The sequence below is a fragment of the Sminthopsis crassicaudata genome, chromosome 2 (genome assembly GCF_048593235.1).
Source record: "Sminthopsis crassicaudata isolate SCR6 chromosome 2, ASM4859323v1, whole genome shotgun sequence".
Classification (NCBI taxonomy): domain Eukaryota; kingdom Metazoa; phylum Chordata; class Mammalia; order Dasyuromorphia; family Dasyuridae; genus Sminthopsis; species Sminthopsis crassicaudata.
In genome coordinates, this window is record NC_133618.1 from 337233208 (window position 1) to 337254109 (window position 20902).

General features: G+C 37.8%; 1 protein-coding gene across 2 annotated transcripts in view; it reads left to right on the forward strand.

Moving 5' to 3' along the window:
* The window catches only part of GALNT16 (polypeptide N-acetylgalactosaminyltransferase 16), a 95333-nt gene that overhangs the window by 54947 nt on the left and 19484 nt on the right, over window positions 1–20902 (forward strand). For both annotated transcript variants that reach the window (XR_012486527.1, XM_074290478.1), the window contains exons 2-7: window positions 10492–10649; window positions 14741–14839; window positions 16536–16603; window positions 19032–19097; window positions 19840–19965; window positions 20728–20790. Coding sequence is in view for 1 of the 2 variants with exons in the window: in XM_074290478.1 (XP_074146579.1) it covers window positions 10492–10649; window positions 14741–14839; window positions 16536–16603; window positions 19032–19097; window positions 19840–19965; window positions 20728–20790 (580 nt within the window). In the remaining variant the exon portion in view is untranslated. The remainder of the gene's footprint in view (window positions 1–10491; window positions 10650–14740; window positions 14840–16535; window positions 16604–19031; window positions 19098–19839; window positions 19966–20727; window positions 20791–20902) is intronic.

The window sequence follows — 20902 nt, forward strand, 5'->3', positions numbered from 1 at the left end:
CTGGCTGGAACTCTTTTAATGAATTATTAAGAAAAAACATCCAAATAATTAGATCTAACCAAGGGTAGAATGTCAGGAGATGGTAGAAATCTTCAAGAGAGGCTGGATGACTACTGGCCAATAATTACTATTCAATGACAGATAAACCTGAATCACCTCTGAGGTCCCTTCTAACTTTGAGATTCTATTAAAACGCTTTGCAAGGCAAAGGCCTAGATGTAGCTCCTAGGAAATTCAAGGCCCTAATCACAAATCACTCAGGCAATTTGCTAGGGATCCAGGTTGGTGCCTTGGAATGAGCAGTATTCATCTCCATCTTGCTGTGGTTTTCATTTATCTGAGTTGTTTATTTTTGTTTTACTAGTTTATTTTCTCAGTTACATGTAAAACAATTTTTTTATTTGTTTTTAAAATTTTGATTTCCAGATTCTCTTCCTCCCTCTCCACATTATCCTCTGTATTGAAAAGATCCATGTGCAGCTGTGCAAAACATTTCCATAAAAGTCATGTTGCAAAAGAAAACATAAATCTGTCCCACATACACCAAAAAAAAAAAAAAGCCCCTCAAAAAAAGTTAACAAAAAATATGTTTCAGTATGAATTCAGACACAATCAGTTCTTTCTCTGGGTATGGGTAGCATTTTTCATCACAAGTTCATTAGAGTAGTCTTGGATTATTGTATTGCTGAAAATAGCAAAGTCATTCACAGATGATCATCCCATTTAACTATTACTATGAAATAGTATTTCATACATTTCATTTTGTATGAGCTCATGAGGACTCTCCAGGTTTTTCTGATAACATGATGTTCATCATTTCTTACAGAAAAATAATATTCCTTTATAATCACATACCACAATTTATTCAGCCAGTTCCCAATTGATGGGCATCTCCTCAATTTCCAATTCTTTGCCCTGAAAAATAGCTAGTCTAAATAGTCATTTATTTTTGATGAAATTTTTTATTATTATTCATCAGAAGGATTGGCATAAACATGTTACCCTTGGTCAAATATATATGGGAGAAGCAAGAGTGCAAAAGAGACTGGGAAGAGTTGGGAGAGAAAAACAGAGTCAGATATATATATATATATGTATATATATATATATATATATATATATTGCTTGTATACTGTCTCTCCTATTAAGTTGTAAATTCTTAGAGTACATTATGAAATGCAATATATGGTTAATTTTGATTATATTAAATTAAATGCAGATAAGATTGGAAGGGAAGCAGAAAATTGGGAGAAAATATTTTACATCCAAGAGTTATGATGAAGACCTCATTTTAAAATTATATAGAGAATTGACTCAAATTTGTAAGAATACAAACCATTCCCTAATTGATAAATGTTCAAAGCATATGAACAGACAATTTTCAGAGGATGAAATTAAAAACATTTCTAGTCTTTAAATGCTTTAAATCACTATTGATCAGATAAATGCAAATTAAGACAACTCTGAGGTATATAATGGTATCATTACATACTTTTCAGATAGGTTAAGATGACAAGAAAAGATAATAATAGATGTTGGTGGAAATGTTGGAAAACTGGGACACTAATACATTGTTGGTGGAATTGTGAATTTATTCAACCATTCTGGAGAGCAATTTGGGTCTGTGCCCAAAGGGTTACCAAACTGTGCATATCCTTTGATCCAGCAGTGTCCCTGATATGCCTCAAGGAGATCATAAAAAAGGGAAAAGACCCACATGTGCAAAAGTGTTTGTAGCAGTTCTTTTTGTAGTGGCAAGGAATTGAAAATGGAATGGATAACCATCAGGTGGAGAATGGCTGGATAAGTTATGATATATGAATGTTATAGAATATATATTTTTATATATTTATGTTATAGAATATATATATTTTAGCATATATATATATATATATATATATATATATATATATATATATATATATATATATATATATGTTTCTATAGGAAACAATTAGCACGATGATTTTAGAAAGGCCTGGAGAGACTTATATGAAGTGATGCTAAGTGAAGTGTGTAGAACATTGTACACAGAACAGCAAGATTATACAATGATCAATTCTGACAGTCATGGCTCTTTTCAACAATTAGGGTTAGTTGTGTTGGAGAGAGCCATATGCATCCAGAAAGAGGACTACAGTGACTGAATATGGATCACAACATAGTATTTTTACCTTTTTGTTATTGTTTGCTTGTTTTTATTTTCCATTTTGATCTGATTTTTCTTGTGCAGCATGGTAATTGTGAAATTATCTATACAAGAATTGCACATTTTTAGCATATATTATTTGCTGTCTAGTAGAGGGACTGAAAAGGAAGGGAGAAAAAAATTGGAACAAAAGGTTTTGTAAGAGTGAGTGTTGAGGGGCAGCTAGGTGGCGCAGTGGATAGAGCACCAGCCTTGAATTCAGGAGGACCCAAGAGTTCAAGTCTGGTCTCTCAGACACTTAACACTTCCTAGCTGTGTGACCCTGGGCAAGTCACTTAACCCCAGCCTCAAAAAAAAAAAAAAGAGTGAATGTTGAAAACACTCTCCATATATTTTTGATAACAAAAAAGCTATTATTAAAAATAATTTAAAAAAGAAAAAATGTTAAATTCTTGGGGGGGGGGGTGCTATCTTTTGTCTTTTTTAGTATCCTTAGCACAGTACTTGGGACATTGTAGAGCTGAATAAATGTTTATTCATTGATTGATTGATCATGACTAGAAAAGTTGAGGTAATCATAACCATTGCCATAACACCCATTCCATATGTAGGCCATTATGTATCACATATAGATATACTACAGTACACATTCACTGACATGAATATTGATGAATAATCATAATATGAATTAAATAATAATTATGAATTGAGTTAGCATAGAATAGAGCCAGGAAGACCCAAGTGCAAAAGCTACCTCTGATAACAGGTTGTGTCATCCTGAACAAGTAATTAACCTCTCAGTACCCCTTTAGAAGTGATACTCCTACTTAGAGTCCCTCCCCTCAGTGCTTCACCTACAGCTCCCCCTCTTCAATCTTCCCTGTTAAGAGGAAAAGGAAATGACAAATCACTGCAATATCTTTGCCAAGAAAACCCCATAGATAGTATGGTCCACCTGATCTTGAAGAACTGGATATGACTAAACAACAACCAAAAAAATGATGCTATCACAGCTCTGGTTCAAATCCCCTCCAAAATCATGATTTTGCTTTCTCCAGTGATTTTCCTTTTGGAGTTCGCATTCTTTTGAGGCTTATGTGTATTTTTATTATAACATTTACTGACATCACACATTCCAATACTATTTGCCAAAATGTTGGCATGTTTATGATATTTCCTTGGCTAGGGGGAACAAGAGGACAGAGTACTTGAAATCAAGATTGTCTAAGAAAATCTTGGACTTGGTCTCATGTCTGGAGACCCCAGGGTTTATGTAATCTGTTTTGTAGGCAATATCATGTATGTTAGTCTTACCTTTTCAAATGTATTATAAAATACCTCAATGGCAGAGAATTTCATCTATTTTAGTACTATATACAGTGCCCTGAGCTAGGAATTAAGTGAGATACAAAGCTTATATGAGACTAAAACTGTTCATGTGGATTTATACTAAAAAAGAAGAAAATGACCAATACACAAATAAGTGTAGCTAGAATAATAATAAAATATGGTAAATTAACAAAAAGATTTCAGTGCATACACTGTGACAGTCAACAAGCATTTATTGAAGCTTGTGTGGATGCAAAGAAGGGGGAAAACATGGTTCCTGCCCTAAAGGAGATCATTTGAATATAAGATTGGTTCAAGGTGGGACTGATGGTTTCTGACTAGGAAAAGAGAAGGGAATTCTTTACATGGCTTTAAAAATATTACACACACACACACACACACACACACACACACACACACATATATATATGGAGAGAGAGAGAGAGAAAGAGAACGCTATATCTTTTAGCAAAAATTTTTTTAAGAAAAAAGAGGGAAAGAGTCCAAAACCAATCAGCAAAAGACCATTCAATACATGGAAAAGATTTGATGTTATATGTAACTATGCACATTACATCAATGTGAATGAGATGAGGTGAGATCTTTCAAGACAGTTGTGAAAATCGAGTAAGGCTTCATCTACTTCAGAGTTCGAGTAGGCCTGAAGGACTCTGAAGTTCGAGCAAAGGGCATTGCCTTCCCCTCCTATGATATCATCTCCCTATTTCATCCAAATATGGGCAACTATGTACTTATTGGTCAAGTTCAATTTCGTGGGTAGATCTCGCATTTAGAATGTAAGACTCTCAGCCAATGAGGATGAGGGTCAGTGGTGGGAGGGGGCGTTTTGCGTTAGGGATTAAAGGTGCTGTCCTGCCCACAGGAGGCGCTTCCTCTCTTCGATTGTCTACTCGAAGAGTGGGACGCCCAATTCTTGCGAGGACGTACAATAAACTTTGCTTTTCTCTAGAGCTCTCTCCATCTTTTTTTATTAAATGGTGTTACCTCACCATTTCCGTACCACACAAATGGATGTAGCCCTCACTTTTGCAAAGAATCAGGGCCTTATATCTCTTCTCTGAGGCCAAGATTGTTTATTTTTTTAAGACAGTTTCACAACATTTACTTTAAATTATTTGGGGGTTGTCCTTTTTTTTTACACTATGGTAATCATTGTGTATATTGTTTCCTTGGCTTTGCTTACTTGAATTATATCAATTCATTTAAGTCTTTTTGTGCTGATTCACTATATTGATCTTGTTTGTTGTTTCTTACAGAATAAGAAGCTTTATATTCATGTTATCACATTTTGTATTGCATTTCCCCAATCAATGGGCATTTATTTTATTTTTAGTTCTTTATTACCAAAAAAAAGTGCTGTTATAAATATTTTAGTGTATATGATAATTTTTTGTCAATCACTTCCCTGGGATACATATCTGGAATCTCTGGGTTGAAACATTTTATCCACTTTCTTTACATAATTCTAAACTGCTTTCTACAATGATTCACAACTCCATCAACAATGCATTAGTATTCTGGTCTTTCCACATCATTTTCAAAATTTACTCATAAAAGAAGTGGCATTTGAGGAGATTTTAAAGGGTTAGTAGGCATTGACTGGGGGTAAAGTGAAAAAGAGGGTTTGGGTGGACAAGGGGAGGGTATACTGGGAATTGCATGAACCAAAGTATGCTGATCAGAAAGAATGCAGTATGAGTGAATAAAAACATTTGACACTGTTGATCTCCTTTTGGATAGTCTCTCCTTACTGGTTTTCATGAGCCTACATTCTCCTGGTCCTCCTTCTTTTGACTTATTCTTCTCAATTTGCCTTGCTAGATCTTTTCTAATTCCAAGCAACTTAACCCTGCCTATCTCTCAAAGCTCTTTCTTCTCTTTTTTTTCTATACTGTAATGCCAGAGAAACTGAGGCAAGATAGAGATTAGAGAGTATTTAATATTTTATTTAAAAGGAAGAAATTTACAAATTATATACATGTGGCTCAAACTCAGGAGGTAGACTGAGGCAGGATGGAGTCAGAGTGCTGAGAGTGGGAACAGAGACTCTGACAGGGTGGAGTAAGGCACCAAAGATGGGGAGAGGCTTCTTGATAAGACTGTATCTGATATTCTGATAGATTGGGATGCGGAGAGGCATTCTGATATTCTAAAATATAAGATCTTTTATCCTTATTAAATATTCTGATGATTAAGAGGGAGGGGTAGTTTTGCGGGATTGAGCAGAACAATGGAGGCAGAACAATTCAGGGAAACAGGCTGGACAATTTAGGGAAAGTGAGTCAGGACAATTAGGGAAACTGAATCAGGACAATAAAAGGGAACTGTGGCACAACAATACCATCTCATTTGGTTCAATGATGAGCTAGAGCCAGAGGATTCCTGATAAAGCAGCTATCTGTACAGGGTAGTGGATCAAATATTGAATCTGGAGCCAGAATGATTTGAATTCAAATCCAACTTCAGATACAGTCAGTCTGTGTGTGCAATTGCATATTTGGGAACATTCTGAGGATAAGTCAAATTTTGAGTTTGCTTCTGTGAGATTTTTTTTTTTTTTTAAAGGCACAGAAAAGGCAGAAAACTGCACCATTTCATAATAATTCACAAGCTGCATCCTTTCAGATGCCCACATGCATAAGCAGGCTGAATAGCAGCCTAAAGACATTATTTATTGTATTCTTTATGTATTTCTTAACCATTTATCATGCATAAAAATATGCTACCATTTTTATTAAGTTTCTATCTTTTTTAGTGTGTTATTTATAAAGTTGGTTTTTTGTTTGTTTTTTTTTAGCATTGTGATTTAATCCCATTTTTCCCTTTAAGATCTGTAGATTTTTTTTTATTACTTAGTTTCCCGTAAGAAGGTTCTTTTGGAGAACAATATATTATGTTATAACAGAACTGCCTGTACTTACTGGCTATATGACCCTGGACAAGTCATTTAGCTTCTGTCTCCCTCACTTTCCTCATCTGTAAAATGTGGATAATAATAGTGTCTTCTTCCCAACGTTTTGTGAGAATAATATGAAATAAAACTTGTAAAGTGCTTCACAAACCTTAAATTGCTATAAACATCTAGCTAATAGTGTTATTATTATAAACCCAGCTCTTGAGTGAAATGAGCAGAACCAGAAGATTACTATACACTTCAACAACAATACTGTATGAAGATGTATTCTGATAGAAGTGGAAATCTTCAACATAAAGAAGATCCAACTCACTTCCAGTTGATCAATGATGGACAGAAATAACTACACCCAGAGAAGGAACACTGGGAAGTGAATGTAAAATATTAGCACTACTGTCTATCTACCCAGCTTACTTATACCTTCGGAATCTAATACTTAATGTACAACAAGAAAATTGGATTTACACACATATATTGTATGTAGGTTATACAATAACACATGTAAAATGTATGGGATTGCCTGTCATCTAGGGGAGTGAGTAGAGGGAGGGAGGGGAAAATTTTGAAAAATGAATACAAGGGATAATGTTATAAGAAAATTACTCATGCATATATACTGTCAAAAAATGTATAATTATAAAATTAATTTTAAAAAAAGTATGTCATATATACCCAGCTCTTTCCTGAGCTCCATTTCCAAATGGTGTTTGAACATCTTGAATTGGATATCTTTTGGGCATCTCAAACTCAACATGTCCAAAAAAGAAGTCATCTTTGACTATGTTCATCTCCCTAGCTCAATACATTTCATTGGCTCCCTATTACTCCTAGTATCAAATATAAATTTCTTTTTACATCTAAGGTGCTTTACAATCTGGGCCCTTTTCACCTTTCCAGTCTTCTGGATACTTCTTATACTTTTCATACTCAATATATTCTGTGTTCCAGCACTATTGGCCTCCTTTCAATTCCTTGAATATGATACCTCATCTCCTGCCTCCATGCTTTTGCTCTTGCTGTTCTTTACACCCAAAATGCTTACTTTTTCACCTCCATTTCTTAGTTTCTCTGATTTCTTTTAAGACTCAGCACAAATCCATTTATTCCAAAAGGTTTTTACCAGTTCTCTCAGAATCTCTGACAATATATTTGTACCTGCCTAGTTGTTAGTGAGGAAAGACAATAAGCATTGTTTCTATTCCCTAGAGTATGAGATGCTGATGGGATATCTTGTAGAAAAATCTTGTTGACAGATGGGGATGGTTGTGAGTTCAGAGCAGAGGTCAGTGCTAGAAATATAAATTTGAGACTTATCTACATAGAGATGATTGTTCTCCATTGTCAAGGAGATGGTATTAAAGAAGAGAAGGAATATTCCAAAGTCTATCCACTTTATGGGATTTGGAAGAGAAACCAGTAAAGAGAAAGGATGTTTAAGTAATTAAAAGTATTGGGGTATCTCTGATGCAAAAGGGGAAAAGAATATCCCTGAGAGGGTATCTGATAGTATCAAATGCTGTAGAAAGATCAGCAAGAATGGGAACACAAAACAAACCTGTGGATTTGGCAAATAAGATGTCATTAAAGATCAGTTTTAGTAGATTATCAGATACAGAAAAGGTAGTAAGGAAATGTGTTTTGCTTTGGTTGAGTCTAACTCTTCATGACCCCATTTGGAATTTTCTTGATAAAGATACTGGAATGGTTTACCATCCCTTCTCCAGTTCATTTTACAGGTGAAGAAAGTGAGGCAAAGTTATGTGAATTGCCTAGGGTCACACAGCTAGTAAATGTCTGAAGCTAGATTTGAACTGAGGAAGATGAGTTTTCCTAACTCCAAACTCTATCCCCTGCACCACCTTATTGGCCATGAAGAACTATAGACAATACCCCCGCCCCCGAAAGTTTTGTAATTCTGGGGAGGAAAAGGATGAGATAGGAGAAACCTTTTTAGGACTGGGAAGGACAAATTGTGAGTCCAGGTAGAAGGAGAAAAGTTGGTAGAAAAGAAGACAAATGCATGCATTTGAATCAATGACCACTGAAGAAAACTTCTAGGGGTATCAAAGGCACGGGATTAATTTTTTATCACTTAATAAATGTTGTTTGATTTCTTTGATCTCTGCAAGAGTGGAGTTGAGGTAGATGGCCTCAGTCTTTTCAGTGAAGTACAAGGCTAGGTCACTTCTAGAAGTAAGAGGGATAGGCATGAGCATGTTGTCTTGAGAAGGGAGAAAACAATTTGGAAAAGTTATTGTGGAAAATAAACTGACAAGATAACACTGCTAAAAAGCAATGAAGAACCTTAAGATTTTGTACCTTTCATTGTTTTCTTCATTATTGCTTAGATAACTGGGAAAATACAATCAAATATGATAAAGTTTTATTAAGAACTTGTTATGTGCCAGGACCCATGCTAAATGCTAGAAATATAAAAAGAATAGAAAGACAGTCGTTGCCCTTGAGAAGTTTATAATCTCATAAAAGAGCCAACATGCAAACAAATATATACAAAGCAAGCTATTTACAGAATAAGTGAAAAATAATTAGTAGAGGGAAAGCCCTAGAATCAATAGGAGTTTGGGAAGGTTGTCAGTAAACAAAGAGAAAAAAGAAATCCAAAATCAGATGGTAGGGATTACCCAGGGATGGGGATCAGGGATGGGGATATCAAAGGATGATAGTGGTAGTGATGATGGTAGTAGTTATGGGTGGGGGCTCTAGATTGCTATCTGAGGAGTCATTAATGGATCATTAAAATGACTGACAATAAGTTCAAGTCTATTTATGGAAGCAAACTATGGCAGAGTTGGGATATAAGGAATGAGGGATAGGGAGGGACTTAAGTAATCAAAGACCATAATGAAGGGGAAAAGAGTGTTTGTGTGAAATAGAAGGCAGTGGGAGAAGTGGAAAACTTAAGTAGAAGAATGTTAAGTTCCTTGAAGAGAGGGACTGTTTCATTTTTTAAATTTTTATATCCCTGGTACTAAGCACAGTATCCTGTAACATGAGTGTGTATTCACACATGTACATGTTTATTCACCTACATATTTACATATTTGCTAAGATATGATTTTTTAGGTGTGGGTAATTCTGCATGAGAATTGAGGTCAGCCATTGATTTGTAATTGTAATTTGTACATTTGTAATTTGTAATTGAGATTATACTTGAAGCATTGAAGGGTAGAAATAGAAGTGGGAGAAATTGCTTATGATCACAAGTTATCCAGATCCCAAGGCCTCATCCCAGCAGACACTTAATACTTACTGAATTAAATTGGAGGCAGTATAGTTCTGCATGTAAGTGAAATTTAAAGTGCAAGCATGCTAGTGTGGAGATTGTGAGAAGTTGAAGAGCCATCCCCTTATGTGTACTCCTTTCCAGTATTTCACACATAAATTGCTTCCAATTTAGGAGTTTTATCTCAGCACACTTCCTAAATGCTTGACTTCTTAGGGTGGGAGAGGGGAGCTGGATGAGGGGGGATCCTACTTCCTCTTTGGAGGACTAGAAATCGCCCTATTACCATTGACCAGCTATCCCTTTCCAAGTTTTTTCCCACTTCAAGCACTGCTACAGGATTATGAGAAAATAAGTAGGAAAGCTGTGCTCACTTGTCTATTCCTCATTGGTTTTATAAAACTTCAGGCTGTATAACCCAGCAGCTTTGACAAGAGGCTATTTCAGAAGCAAGAAAATATCCAAGGGAAGGTATAATCTCTTCTTTGTCCTGAGGGCCAGACAGCTCTGACATCAAACTATGAGCATTCATTTGTACTCAAATGCAGCTTCGATGTGGACAAGCTCCCCCTTGTCCACACCTTTGCAGGGTTTTACTCTTAGCCTGCTGATCCTGCTGATCAAATCCATCACATATCTATCAAGTGACAAATGTGGGCCAAGCACTGTGCTAGTCACCCAGTACTCTGGATCCTGTCTCTGGCTTCAAGAGGGCTTCCAGTCTCTGTCCCTTAGAGTTTGGGTCTAGCTTGATGATAGGGTCTCATGGGAGGTATCACTTCCTCCATATATATCCATGTGTTTCCCCCTTCCCTCTCCCATTCTCCTTTTCAGGTCACCAAAATCCCTACAAGAGGCTTTGATGAGAAAGCATACCTGGCCTCCAAGCTGTTGAAGGCTGGAGAGGATCCTTACAGGCAACATGCCTTCAACCAGCTGGAGAGTGACAAGCTAAGCAGTGACCGCCCCATCCGGGACACCCGTCATTACAGGTACCAGCAGATCCTCCTCCTTTTCCCCATCAAATCTTGTAGCTATGACCCTTGCCCTTCTGCTTTTGGCCCTTAATTTTCTATTTGGAAAGAGATTTGCAGATCGGTATTAAGACTAAAAAAACACCTGAGAGAGTAGGATTGGAAACCCAGCCCAAGGAGATAGGCAAGGTTATGCTCACTTAGTGTTCTTCCTATAACCCTTATTTTAAGAAAATTCTATTTCCCCTCTCCCTTTCAAGTAAGTTAAGAAGCTCTTATTTAAATTTCTTGTGTGACTTTTATTTATTAATATATAATGCAACCACTTTATACTTCAGGTCTCTCTCTGTAATAAATGCTGTTGTGCCATAGAATGTTAAGACTAATAGAGAGCTTAAAGATTGTTTATTTCACCTTGTTCATTTTATTTTTAAAAGATTTTTTGATTCATTTCATTTCATTTGATTCACCCATCCCCAGATGGAACCCTTTTTAGTGACAACAGAAAAATATCTAATATAGAACTATTATCTGACCATATATACAACATTCCACCCTAATAGTCTACCCTTCTGCTGTGAGGGAAAGATACTACGTTATCTCTCTTCCAGGGCTTTCATTGGTTTTTCATTTACTCAGAATTCAACTTTCCAACACGCTCATTTTATAGGAAAGAGGAAGATGAGACAAGGCAAGTGAAGTGATTTGATTAAGGACACATGTTCTTTTCATTACACTCTATTCTCTTCCCATAACTGACCCATTCAACCTGAGCAAGAGGTCAAGGAGATAGAGGTCATTCATTATCACCACACCTATGTTAGTTGAGGGCCAGGCAAAGAAGGGTAGGAAATGCCAGGCACCCAATCAGCCCTTTTCAGCAGGAGTTCTCAAACTATGGCCCTAGACCACTGAGGACGTTTATGTGGCCCGCTGGGTTATGGCAAATGGGCTGAGGAGCGGAGACAGAGTGTGAGCTTTTGTTTTTGCTATAGTCTGGCCCTCCTGCAGTCTGAGGGACAGTGAACTAGCCCCTATTTAAAAAGTTTGAGGACCACTGCCATAGAGGGTCATGAAGAGTTGGACACAGCTGAAGCAAATGAACAATAATTATCTCATCCATTTCCATTTCCTCCCCCATAGTCCAGGACATTTTCTCCCTATTATCAGAGCCCCTCCTAACTTCCATTCTTTTTCTCAGTTCCCTATCCTGTCATCCTCACTCATTTGGTAGCTGATAATCACTGGCTTAAATCATAGGTAGAAGGACCCATCTAGCAAAATCTCTTCATTTTTTAGGTAAGGAAACTGAGGCTTAGAGAGGTTATGTGATTTGCCCAAAATTAATTACTTGGTGCAGAAAAAAGTTTTAACCCAAGTGAGTAAGAGAAAAATACTACCAAGATAGACATAGTCATGTCCCTATGATGTTGGGGATTGAGAAAATGTTTTAAATGTAGGGTTCCAGGAAGACCATCTGTCCTCAAAGATGGTTACCCCTCAAAAGAAATTCAGGGAGAAGTAATATGGGGGAGGGGTAAATCTTTAATTCTTCTATGCCCACATAAGACTAAGAGACATACTAAGGGGAGAGTCAGAACCTTTGTGAATGGAATTTTTAAATGGGTCATTATTTCAGCATCTTCCCATCCTGTTAGTGGAAACAGATGAGTGAACTCAGTGAAGATAGTCAGTAGATTGAAAACATTGGAATCTTAGCTCTGAACAGTATTTCTCCTCTGTTAAACCATTACTTGCTGTTCTCTGTTTCTTCCTTCTTATATTTGCTCCCTAATTGGTAGAAAACCACTTGGAAAGTGTTATTAGGAAGGTAGATTGAATTTTTCCACTCCATCACAATTCATGAATTGCTGTATTTGGGGGCACAAACAACTCTCCACATAAACATCATTCAGAGTTTCCCTCTTGTGTTCCTAATTATCTTTCATCCCTTCAGAGAGGATTATTTTAAAAAATATATTATTATTGATATCTTTTATTTTTCCTTCTATATAACTGCCCTTTCTCCCTTCCAGAAAGCCATTCCTTATAGCCAAGGATAAAGATAAGAATCTTAGGTTTCATAAACTTATTTTTTAAAACATAGTGATCATTGCATTTCAATATGAGTGGTTTCCTCTGTAATCCTGTATATTTTATTTTATGAATTTATAAACATTCTTCTGATAAAGAGTCATGGGCTTCACCAGACTTCATAGAAGGATTCATGACACAAAAAAGTTAACAAAAGAATTTATAACCCAAGAATCTGGGTCATAAAAGAATTTTATGAAAAATTTTTGTAAGGACAAGAAAAAAAAGAAGACAAAAAAAATCTGCAAAACTGATCAATACATAAGGAAAAAACCTTACATTATATATACCACACACACACCTCTGCAAAGGAGATGGGGAAGGTGGAGGAGAATAATTTTAAAGGGACCCAAGATTTGTCATCTGGGGCTAATATGCTGGAAAGGCACTTCTGCCTTCCTGGCTCATGCTGTTTTTTAATGTAGAAAATGAGCTCAAAAATTGTTATGATAAGTTTCTGTCACTTTAATAAATGCTGTAATGAAAAAATAGTCAGTGCTCGGAATAGTCATAAAGCAATTGTAATAAAAATGGCCATAAAGATATAGCAGTGGTTGCCTCATTGGTCTAATGAGAAAGTAAATGCAGCTACTGAAAAAAACAAAACAAAACAAAACAAAACAAAACAAAACGCAGTGAGGGACAGAAAAGACAAAATAGTTTTTGTTCTCCTTGACATTAAGGAGGAATAAAAAGCTGGTATCTCTGAGCGTCAGTAGAGGTAGGCCAGAAAGTAAGTGGGAAAGCCAGGAATTCCTTTTGAAAGGCAGCATGAAGAAAAAGTGGGCTTTTCAGAGTGTTCAGGGCTGAGGCTTCCTAGGTAGTACTCAGATGGAACTATGTTTCTGGCTTTGAGGAAAGTATATTCAGGAATACTTTGTACTTTTGTTGTTACCCTATATCTCACTCCAACACTGGGAAGTGCTATGCTGGGTCTGAAGTCAAGAAGGCCTAGATTCAAATTTACTAGCTATGTAATTGTAAGTTAGTTATTTAACCTGATCTTTTTAGTTTTCTCTTCTATAGGATGACAATATCTATAGTAGCTATAGGTACTGTAGTAATAATTATCCAACAATAGTTTTGAGACTCACATGAGAAAATATATTTAAATTCTGGGAAAACTTTAAAACAACATGTATCAGTCCTTATTGCTAATAAATCACTACACTAAATAATATATCACTGAAGGATGGAAAAGCCATGGTTAATTTGTAAGGAGGAAGAGATGAAGATGTTCAAATATCTACTCACAGCTCCTATCTTACCAACTTTTAATGAGGGTGAGGGTAGAGAAAATTTTTAAAAGGGTATAAAGATTTTTTTGTTTAAAAATCTTTTGTAAAATCAATCAGTAAGCAATTATTAAATGCCTACTATGTTCTAGGCACTGAGTTACGCTGTTCAAAGACAGGCAAAAGATGATCCCTGCTCTGGAAGAAATGGAAAAGAACAAGAGATTCTTGGGAATCATTAAGGATAGCCTACTGTCCCATGCCCCTTTAAAGAATCCCAATTTGTAGTCAGGTATGGTAGGAAATAATTCTAGGTATGAGGAAACTGAAGCTGGAGAACCAGTTTATCTCAAAGATGCCATGGGCAAAGTCAGTTAGTTATTCTCACTAAGGCTGGCATTATTATGATGACTCTTGGAGTGACCAGAAGGGTCAAGTGGGTCAGGTGGAAAAATAAGGCATATCAAAAACCCCATGGCAACAAGAGAGAGATTGTGCTGTGAATAACCTCTGAAAGAAAGGGGAAGAGAGAGAGAGAGAGACAGAGACAGACAGACAGACAGACAAAGAGACAGACAGACAGACAGACAGACAGAGGGAGGGAAGGAAGGAAGAAGGAATCCTGGTTTATGTATCTACATTTGTTTTTCATTGTTTGTTCTGAGTGGTACATCTAAACACATTGGTGTTATGGTTTGGATTCCTGTATTGCCATGTCTATTTTTGTGTGATTCGTTCCCATAAACTTTATTCTGCACTTTCAATTTATTTCCTTTGCAGATGTACATCTGTGCACTATGCCTCAGACCTACCAGCTACCAGCATTATTATTACTTTTCATAATGAAGCCCGATCTACCCTTCTTCGAACAGTGAAGAGGTAGGGATCTTGGAGAATAGAAGCTGCCACCTACCATACCTGTATGTGATCCCACACTGGTAGATCCCACACCTCCCCAGACAGACAAAAACAGTCTTTAGAATGTTCAGGACCTCTGGGACACTAGCGGGTCAGGGAGGCTGAGATACAACCAGTGGGTATGAAGGCTACCAGTTGTGGGTGATTGGGTGGGAGGTCATGAAATATCAAGGGTAAGAATCAAAGCACAGTTTAAGGTTAAGATACACAAAAAGAAAACCATTAAGTGGAGATCATGATCAGTTTACCAGGGTAAAATGTGCAGGAGTCAGGATCTGAGGGAATCTCAGGAATTGAAATAATTTATTAATGGTAAGATCATGAGTTCATGCCATAGAGTAACAATTAGCAGGGCTCTTCCACTATACATTGAAATGCTTTTCCAGAAGTAGACTTCATAGGTCCTTAGAAAAGGACCTGAGAGGGGCAGCTAGGTGGCGCAGTGGATAGAGCACCAGCCCTGAATTCAGGAGCACCTGAGTTCAAATCTGCTCTCAGACACTTAACACTTCCTAGCTGTGTGACCCTGGGCAAGTCACTTAACCCCAGCCTCAAAAAAAAAAAAAAAAAAAAAAAAATCAGCAAGCTATTCAAATAATAGAAATATGAGTTGATGAATTCCAGGATAGAAACAGCATCAGAGAAGGGAAAGGTAAAAGAGTTTTTACTAAGGGGGAATCAACAGGGCTTGGCAACAGATTGGATGTGGGGAGTGAGAAAGTGAGGATGACACCTGTGTTCTAAGCCTAGGTGACCAGGAAGTTGGGACTACCCTCAGCAGTAATAAGGACGCTAGGACATTTTGGGGATAGGAAATAATGAACTCAATTCTGAACATGTTGAATTAAAGATGATTATAAGACATGTGGTTTGCGATGTTCAATCAACAGCTGAAAAGGTGAGATGTAAATTGAAGATCAGGAGAGAGTGAAGGCTAGATAATTAGATTTGAGAATCAACTGCATAAAAATCAGGCCTAATTGCAATGGTTAACCCTGATTGTTCAACAAGGGAGCTTTCTTGCTGTGCTCCATCCAAGACATGTGTCAATTTCCAGGATAACCAAGACAGGTAGTCTTTCCACCCTCACAGGATAGGAATTCTTCATGAGGTTTCCCATATATTCCATGAAGTTAGAAAAGTTTAGAAGCTTGAAGGGGATGGAAGAAGGGAAGAAGGACCATCAAAAGAAAAACTTTCTCCTGATTGATTTCTGCCAAGTATATCCTCTGTTTCCTGAAAAACAATTACCAGTCTGGACTTTTTTTTCTTCTTTTTTTCTCTTTGCTTTTTCCTTTTTCTTTCTTCTCCTCCCCCCCCCCCCCCAATTTAGTTTACTTGTAGCAGATGTTTTGGTGGTTAGTCCTTGGATGTAGAGACTGTATGATGATCATTATTGCTTATTGACAGGAGGACTAGTTAGGAAAAATCAGGATTGGCACTAAGAAATGTCAGAGGGATGGATGGCATCTCAGCTGCTCACATATGACAGGCAAAGCTGCTATAGAGTAGAGCTTCAGGGAGCTGACAGATGAGCCTGGTAGAAAGAAAGGCTGGAGATAAAATTGGGTATAGGTGTCAAAATAGGATTTTCAGCTCCTGAGCAGAGCAGCCATGCCTAATGAGGACCTTCCCTTCTACTTCCTCCCTGCTTTAGTGTTCTGAATCGCACCCCTGCCAACCTGATCCAGGAGATCATTTTAGTGGATGACTTTAGTTCTGATCGTAAGTACCCAATTCCTTTTTCATGAGCCCCTTCCTTCTCTCTCAGGAAGGGGAAATTTTCTCACTTTTTGCAAGTACCATTGTGGTTAGATCCTTGAAAAGAGAGGCTTGGAGAAATCAGCCACATTTGGATTTTGAGAGGCACCAAGATTTTTTTTTTTCCTGAGCCTGGGGTTAAGTGACTTGCCCAGGGTCACACAGCTAGGAAGTCTTAAGTGTCTGAGACCAGATTTGAACTCGGGTCCTCCTGAATTCAGGGCTGTTGCTCTATCCACTGCGCTACTTAGCTGCCCTGACACCAAGAATTTATATCCAAGTGTTCCTTCACTCTGTAAAAAGGCTGAACCAAAGAATCCTTAATTTAGTAGTAGTAGTGGTAGTAGTGGTAGTAGTAGTAGTAATAGAGCAGCAGCTAGGTGGTGGACTAGAGTGCTAGGCCCGGAATCAGGAAAACGGGTCAAATCCAGCCTCAGGCACTTATTAGCTGTGTGACTCTGGGCAACTCAGTTAACTGCCTCATTTTCCTCATTTGTAAAAATGAAAAAGCACTTCAATATTTTTGCCAAGGAAATCTCTCTCTTTTTTTTTTTTTTTTTTTTTTTATAGAAACAGTCTGTGAATAAGTATCTTGCTAGTATAATTTTATATTAAATGTTTTGTGAATCATTGCCCAGGTAGATAAAATGATTGCTTTTTGTAATTGAATAAGAATTGGAGATGTAAGCTCATCTTCTGTAGATTCCCTGATAGCATCTGAAAAACACCTCTCCTGGCAGATACAATGACAGGAATTCGATGCTCCTTTTCCTCTCCCCAGGTGGCTTCAAATTCTTTCATTAGGCTTTTCATTCCAAGTAGTCTGAAGATTTTGAGTATTTGGTATAAAGACATCTATTGAAAACATTATTCTTAAATTTGTATGGACCATTGTTATATCTGAGCAGCCTTGTCTATGACAATAGTCCAATTTCAGTACAGTTTTATTTTCTGAATTCTCAAGAATATTTATTGGTAACATTAATAATAATTATAACTGGTATTTACAGAGCTTCTCCCTCCCCTCAATTTCCTCTCAACCCCCCTTTTCAAAGCTATTTAAAACCATTGGAAATATTATTCAATTTTTCTCATCTTTTAAAAAAAAATCCACTTTTTTTGGAGAGACGATATGAGAAAGACAGTGGTGGACAACATGAAGAAAATAGTGGTTAGAGTTGGCCTTGGATTCAAGAGAATGGGGCTCAAATAATAGTAGCAGGTAGCTTCAAGGTTTGAGCCTCACAACAATAGCTTCATTTCCCTCATTTTACAGATGAAGAATCTGAAGCTGACAAAAGATAAGTGATTTCTTGCCCAGAGTCTTTGTGACTGCAAGTCCAGCATTTTATTTTCTATGCCAATCTCATCTTTAACACATATAATGATCCCAGGCCCTTCTTGGACCTTACTTTGCAGATTCATGGATTCATTCACTTCCTGGCCATCTCCACACCCAATGTGTATGTGTATATACTCTCTTCCACTCCTTACCAACTGTAACTATGGGAATAGTAATCAAATCAGCACTAACATCCCTACAAGGCTATGTCAGTTAATTTGCTCTGTGACTCCAACCACCATTCCCTCTCTAAAACATACCTCCCTGGCCACCATTCCCCTACATGTGTTATCTTCCCTTATTTGGAAGTAAGCCCCTTGAGGCCAGGGACCACACTGTTTGCTGGTATTTGTATCTCCATCACTTAGCACAGTACCTGGAATACAAGTAAATTTTTACGTGTTTTTTTCAATCATTTACACTGGCTGTGTGTCAGCGAATTGCTCAACCTCTCGTTGCTTCAAGCAGCTTTTAAATTGCAGAACCTTTACCAATCCATGCTGGTTAAATAAAATTAGAGTCCTTTAATGTTTTTGTAGCAATTTTTATTCATAAGAAGATCTTATCTGATCATGATTTAAAGGGAAAAACTCCTTCATTTATTTTCTGTACTAGTTGCTGCAAAACTTCCTTCTCAAAAAGAGTGAGAAGCATGTAGGAGATACCAGTGTTCTGAAGTCTGGTTTTTATTAAAGGAACATCAGTAAATTATTAACAGCTTTCAGAATAGCAAGTGTGGAAACTCGCATGTTTTCAGTGTTAACCCTACCAGAGACCAACTTTTACTGGAGATTTTGAATCTTACCCTTTGAGCACTTCTACGCTAGGAAATGGCTCTGGAGAGGAGATGGTCAGACAGGAGCATTAGTAAGGATTGTGCAGCATTGCAGGGATAGCCATGTAGCTAGGAGATGAGGAACCAAAAGCAGAGCTTCCCCACCTTTGACAAGAAGCCAGGTAATAGCTCCAAGAATATTCAAAGCTTTATCTTTACCGCTCATGCTTTGGCATTGTGTGACTATGTTGTCCTCACTTGGGACTCCTTTATAGCTGAAGACTGCCTACTCCTGACCAGGATCCCCAGAGTCAAATGTCTACGCAATGATCGTCGTGAAGGTGAGACCCTCTTGCGCCTTCCCTTTCTCCATCTGTCCTTGCCCTTCCCTCCTGATGCTGGTTCCTTGTGCTCTGATTTGACAAGCCTGCCTATTCTCAGCTGAGACCTTCTGGTCCTGCCTTTGTCTTGAGCCCAAAGGACTTGTCTCATCCCAGTGGGGGGTGTCTGCTACATTTTCCATCAGGCACTTGCACTCAGTTTCACCACTTGCAGCATCTCTTGGGGCTTCTCCTTCCTCTGATTTGGGAGATGCCAAGGGTGGAACAGAATAAAAGTCCTAAAGTTGATAGTGTCCTTTGGGCTGTGTAGCATCCTACTCTGCCAGCAATAAACCTTTAGAGACATAGTGAAATTGAAGCAAGCCAAACTGTACCTAGTTCCTAGGGAAATGTAGCTAGTTCTGACTTGCAGTTCTTTGTCTTGGTCATAATTTCAATGACCATCTTTGACACTCAAGCATGTAAAAAATAATAAAGCTTCTCACCCAGAAGCAATGATCTCAGAGGTAGAGCTAAAAGGAATTCAGCAAGTGGACCTGTGTTCTACTCCTGATTCTGCCACCAATTTATTGTGTAACCTTTGTCAAATCTGTGATTTAATGTTTTCTTTTGAAAAATGGGTCTATTATTCCCAACACATTTAAATCTTTGGATTTAGAAGTCTTCTTTTCTAATGAATTCGAGAAGTTCTGAGGTTAGCAGTTGCTCTCTTTCTCACTATCCCTCCTTTCCTTAATTGCAGGGTTGATCCGTTCCCGAGTTCGAGGGGCAGAGGTGGCAATAGCAGATATCCTTACCTTCCTGGACAGCCACTGTGAGGTAAACAATGAGTGGCTTCAGCCCATGCTCCAGAGAGTGAAGGAGGTGAGTGTACCTGCAAGATGGGAAAGATGACCCAAGATAATACACAATTAATTGGCCCACAGCTTGTAAAAAGAAAGCTAGAGGGTGCCATAATACACAGAGTCAGGTAAACAAGTTCAACTCCAACCTCTGACATTATCTCTTAGTCTCTATTTCCCCAAGTTTCCTCCTTTATAAAATGGGGGAGATAATAAGAACACCTGCCTCCCAAAGTGGTTGTGAGGATCAAATGAGATAATTTTTATAAAGTGTTTAGCATGTGCCTGGCACATAGTAGAGTTTAATAAATACTTATTCCCTTCTCCCTTCCTCCTTCCCCTTCCCTAAAGGCTACCATGGCTATGGGAGAAGATCAGAGGAGGCAGAGGAATGATCAGGGAAGGCTTCATGGAGGAGATGGGACTTGATCTTAGTCTTGAACAGAGCTGAAACTAAAGATTTGTCTTAGGATGACCAACCTAGAGTGGGGAGAGCTCATGAGGTCCTTCTCCTCTCAGGGCACCTATCTCCATCAACAAGCTCCCCTGTCTCTTCTCAGGGTTGCCCTGGCCTAAGGGAAACTGACAGTGAGGGAGATGGTGAGGAGTACTACAGCCAGAGAGAGATTATAAGAGAATCAGAAAAAGTCACATTTGCCAAAAATATTGGGAATGACCATACCAACAAAAAAGAGGGAACTCATGGTGATTTGCATGAACATTCCAGGATCAGTATAGTTTATGCTGACAAATTTTTACTTAAGATCTCCTTCTCCCAATCCCATCAGTCATTGATGTCATCAGCCTGGATAACTTTGCATACCTGGCAGCATCTGCTGACCTTCGGGGAGGTGGGTACAGTTTTCCTGGGAGGAACCCTCAGCCATGGAAATTAGAAGTCTCTGATTTGGTCTTCCAATGATTTCCTAAGAAACTTCTTCATATCCCAGTAATATTCTTCAT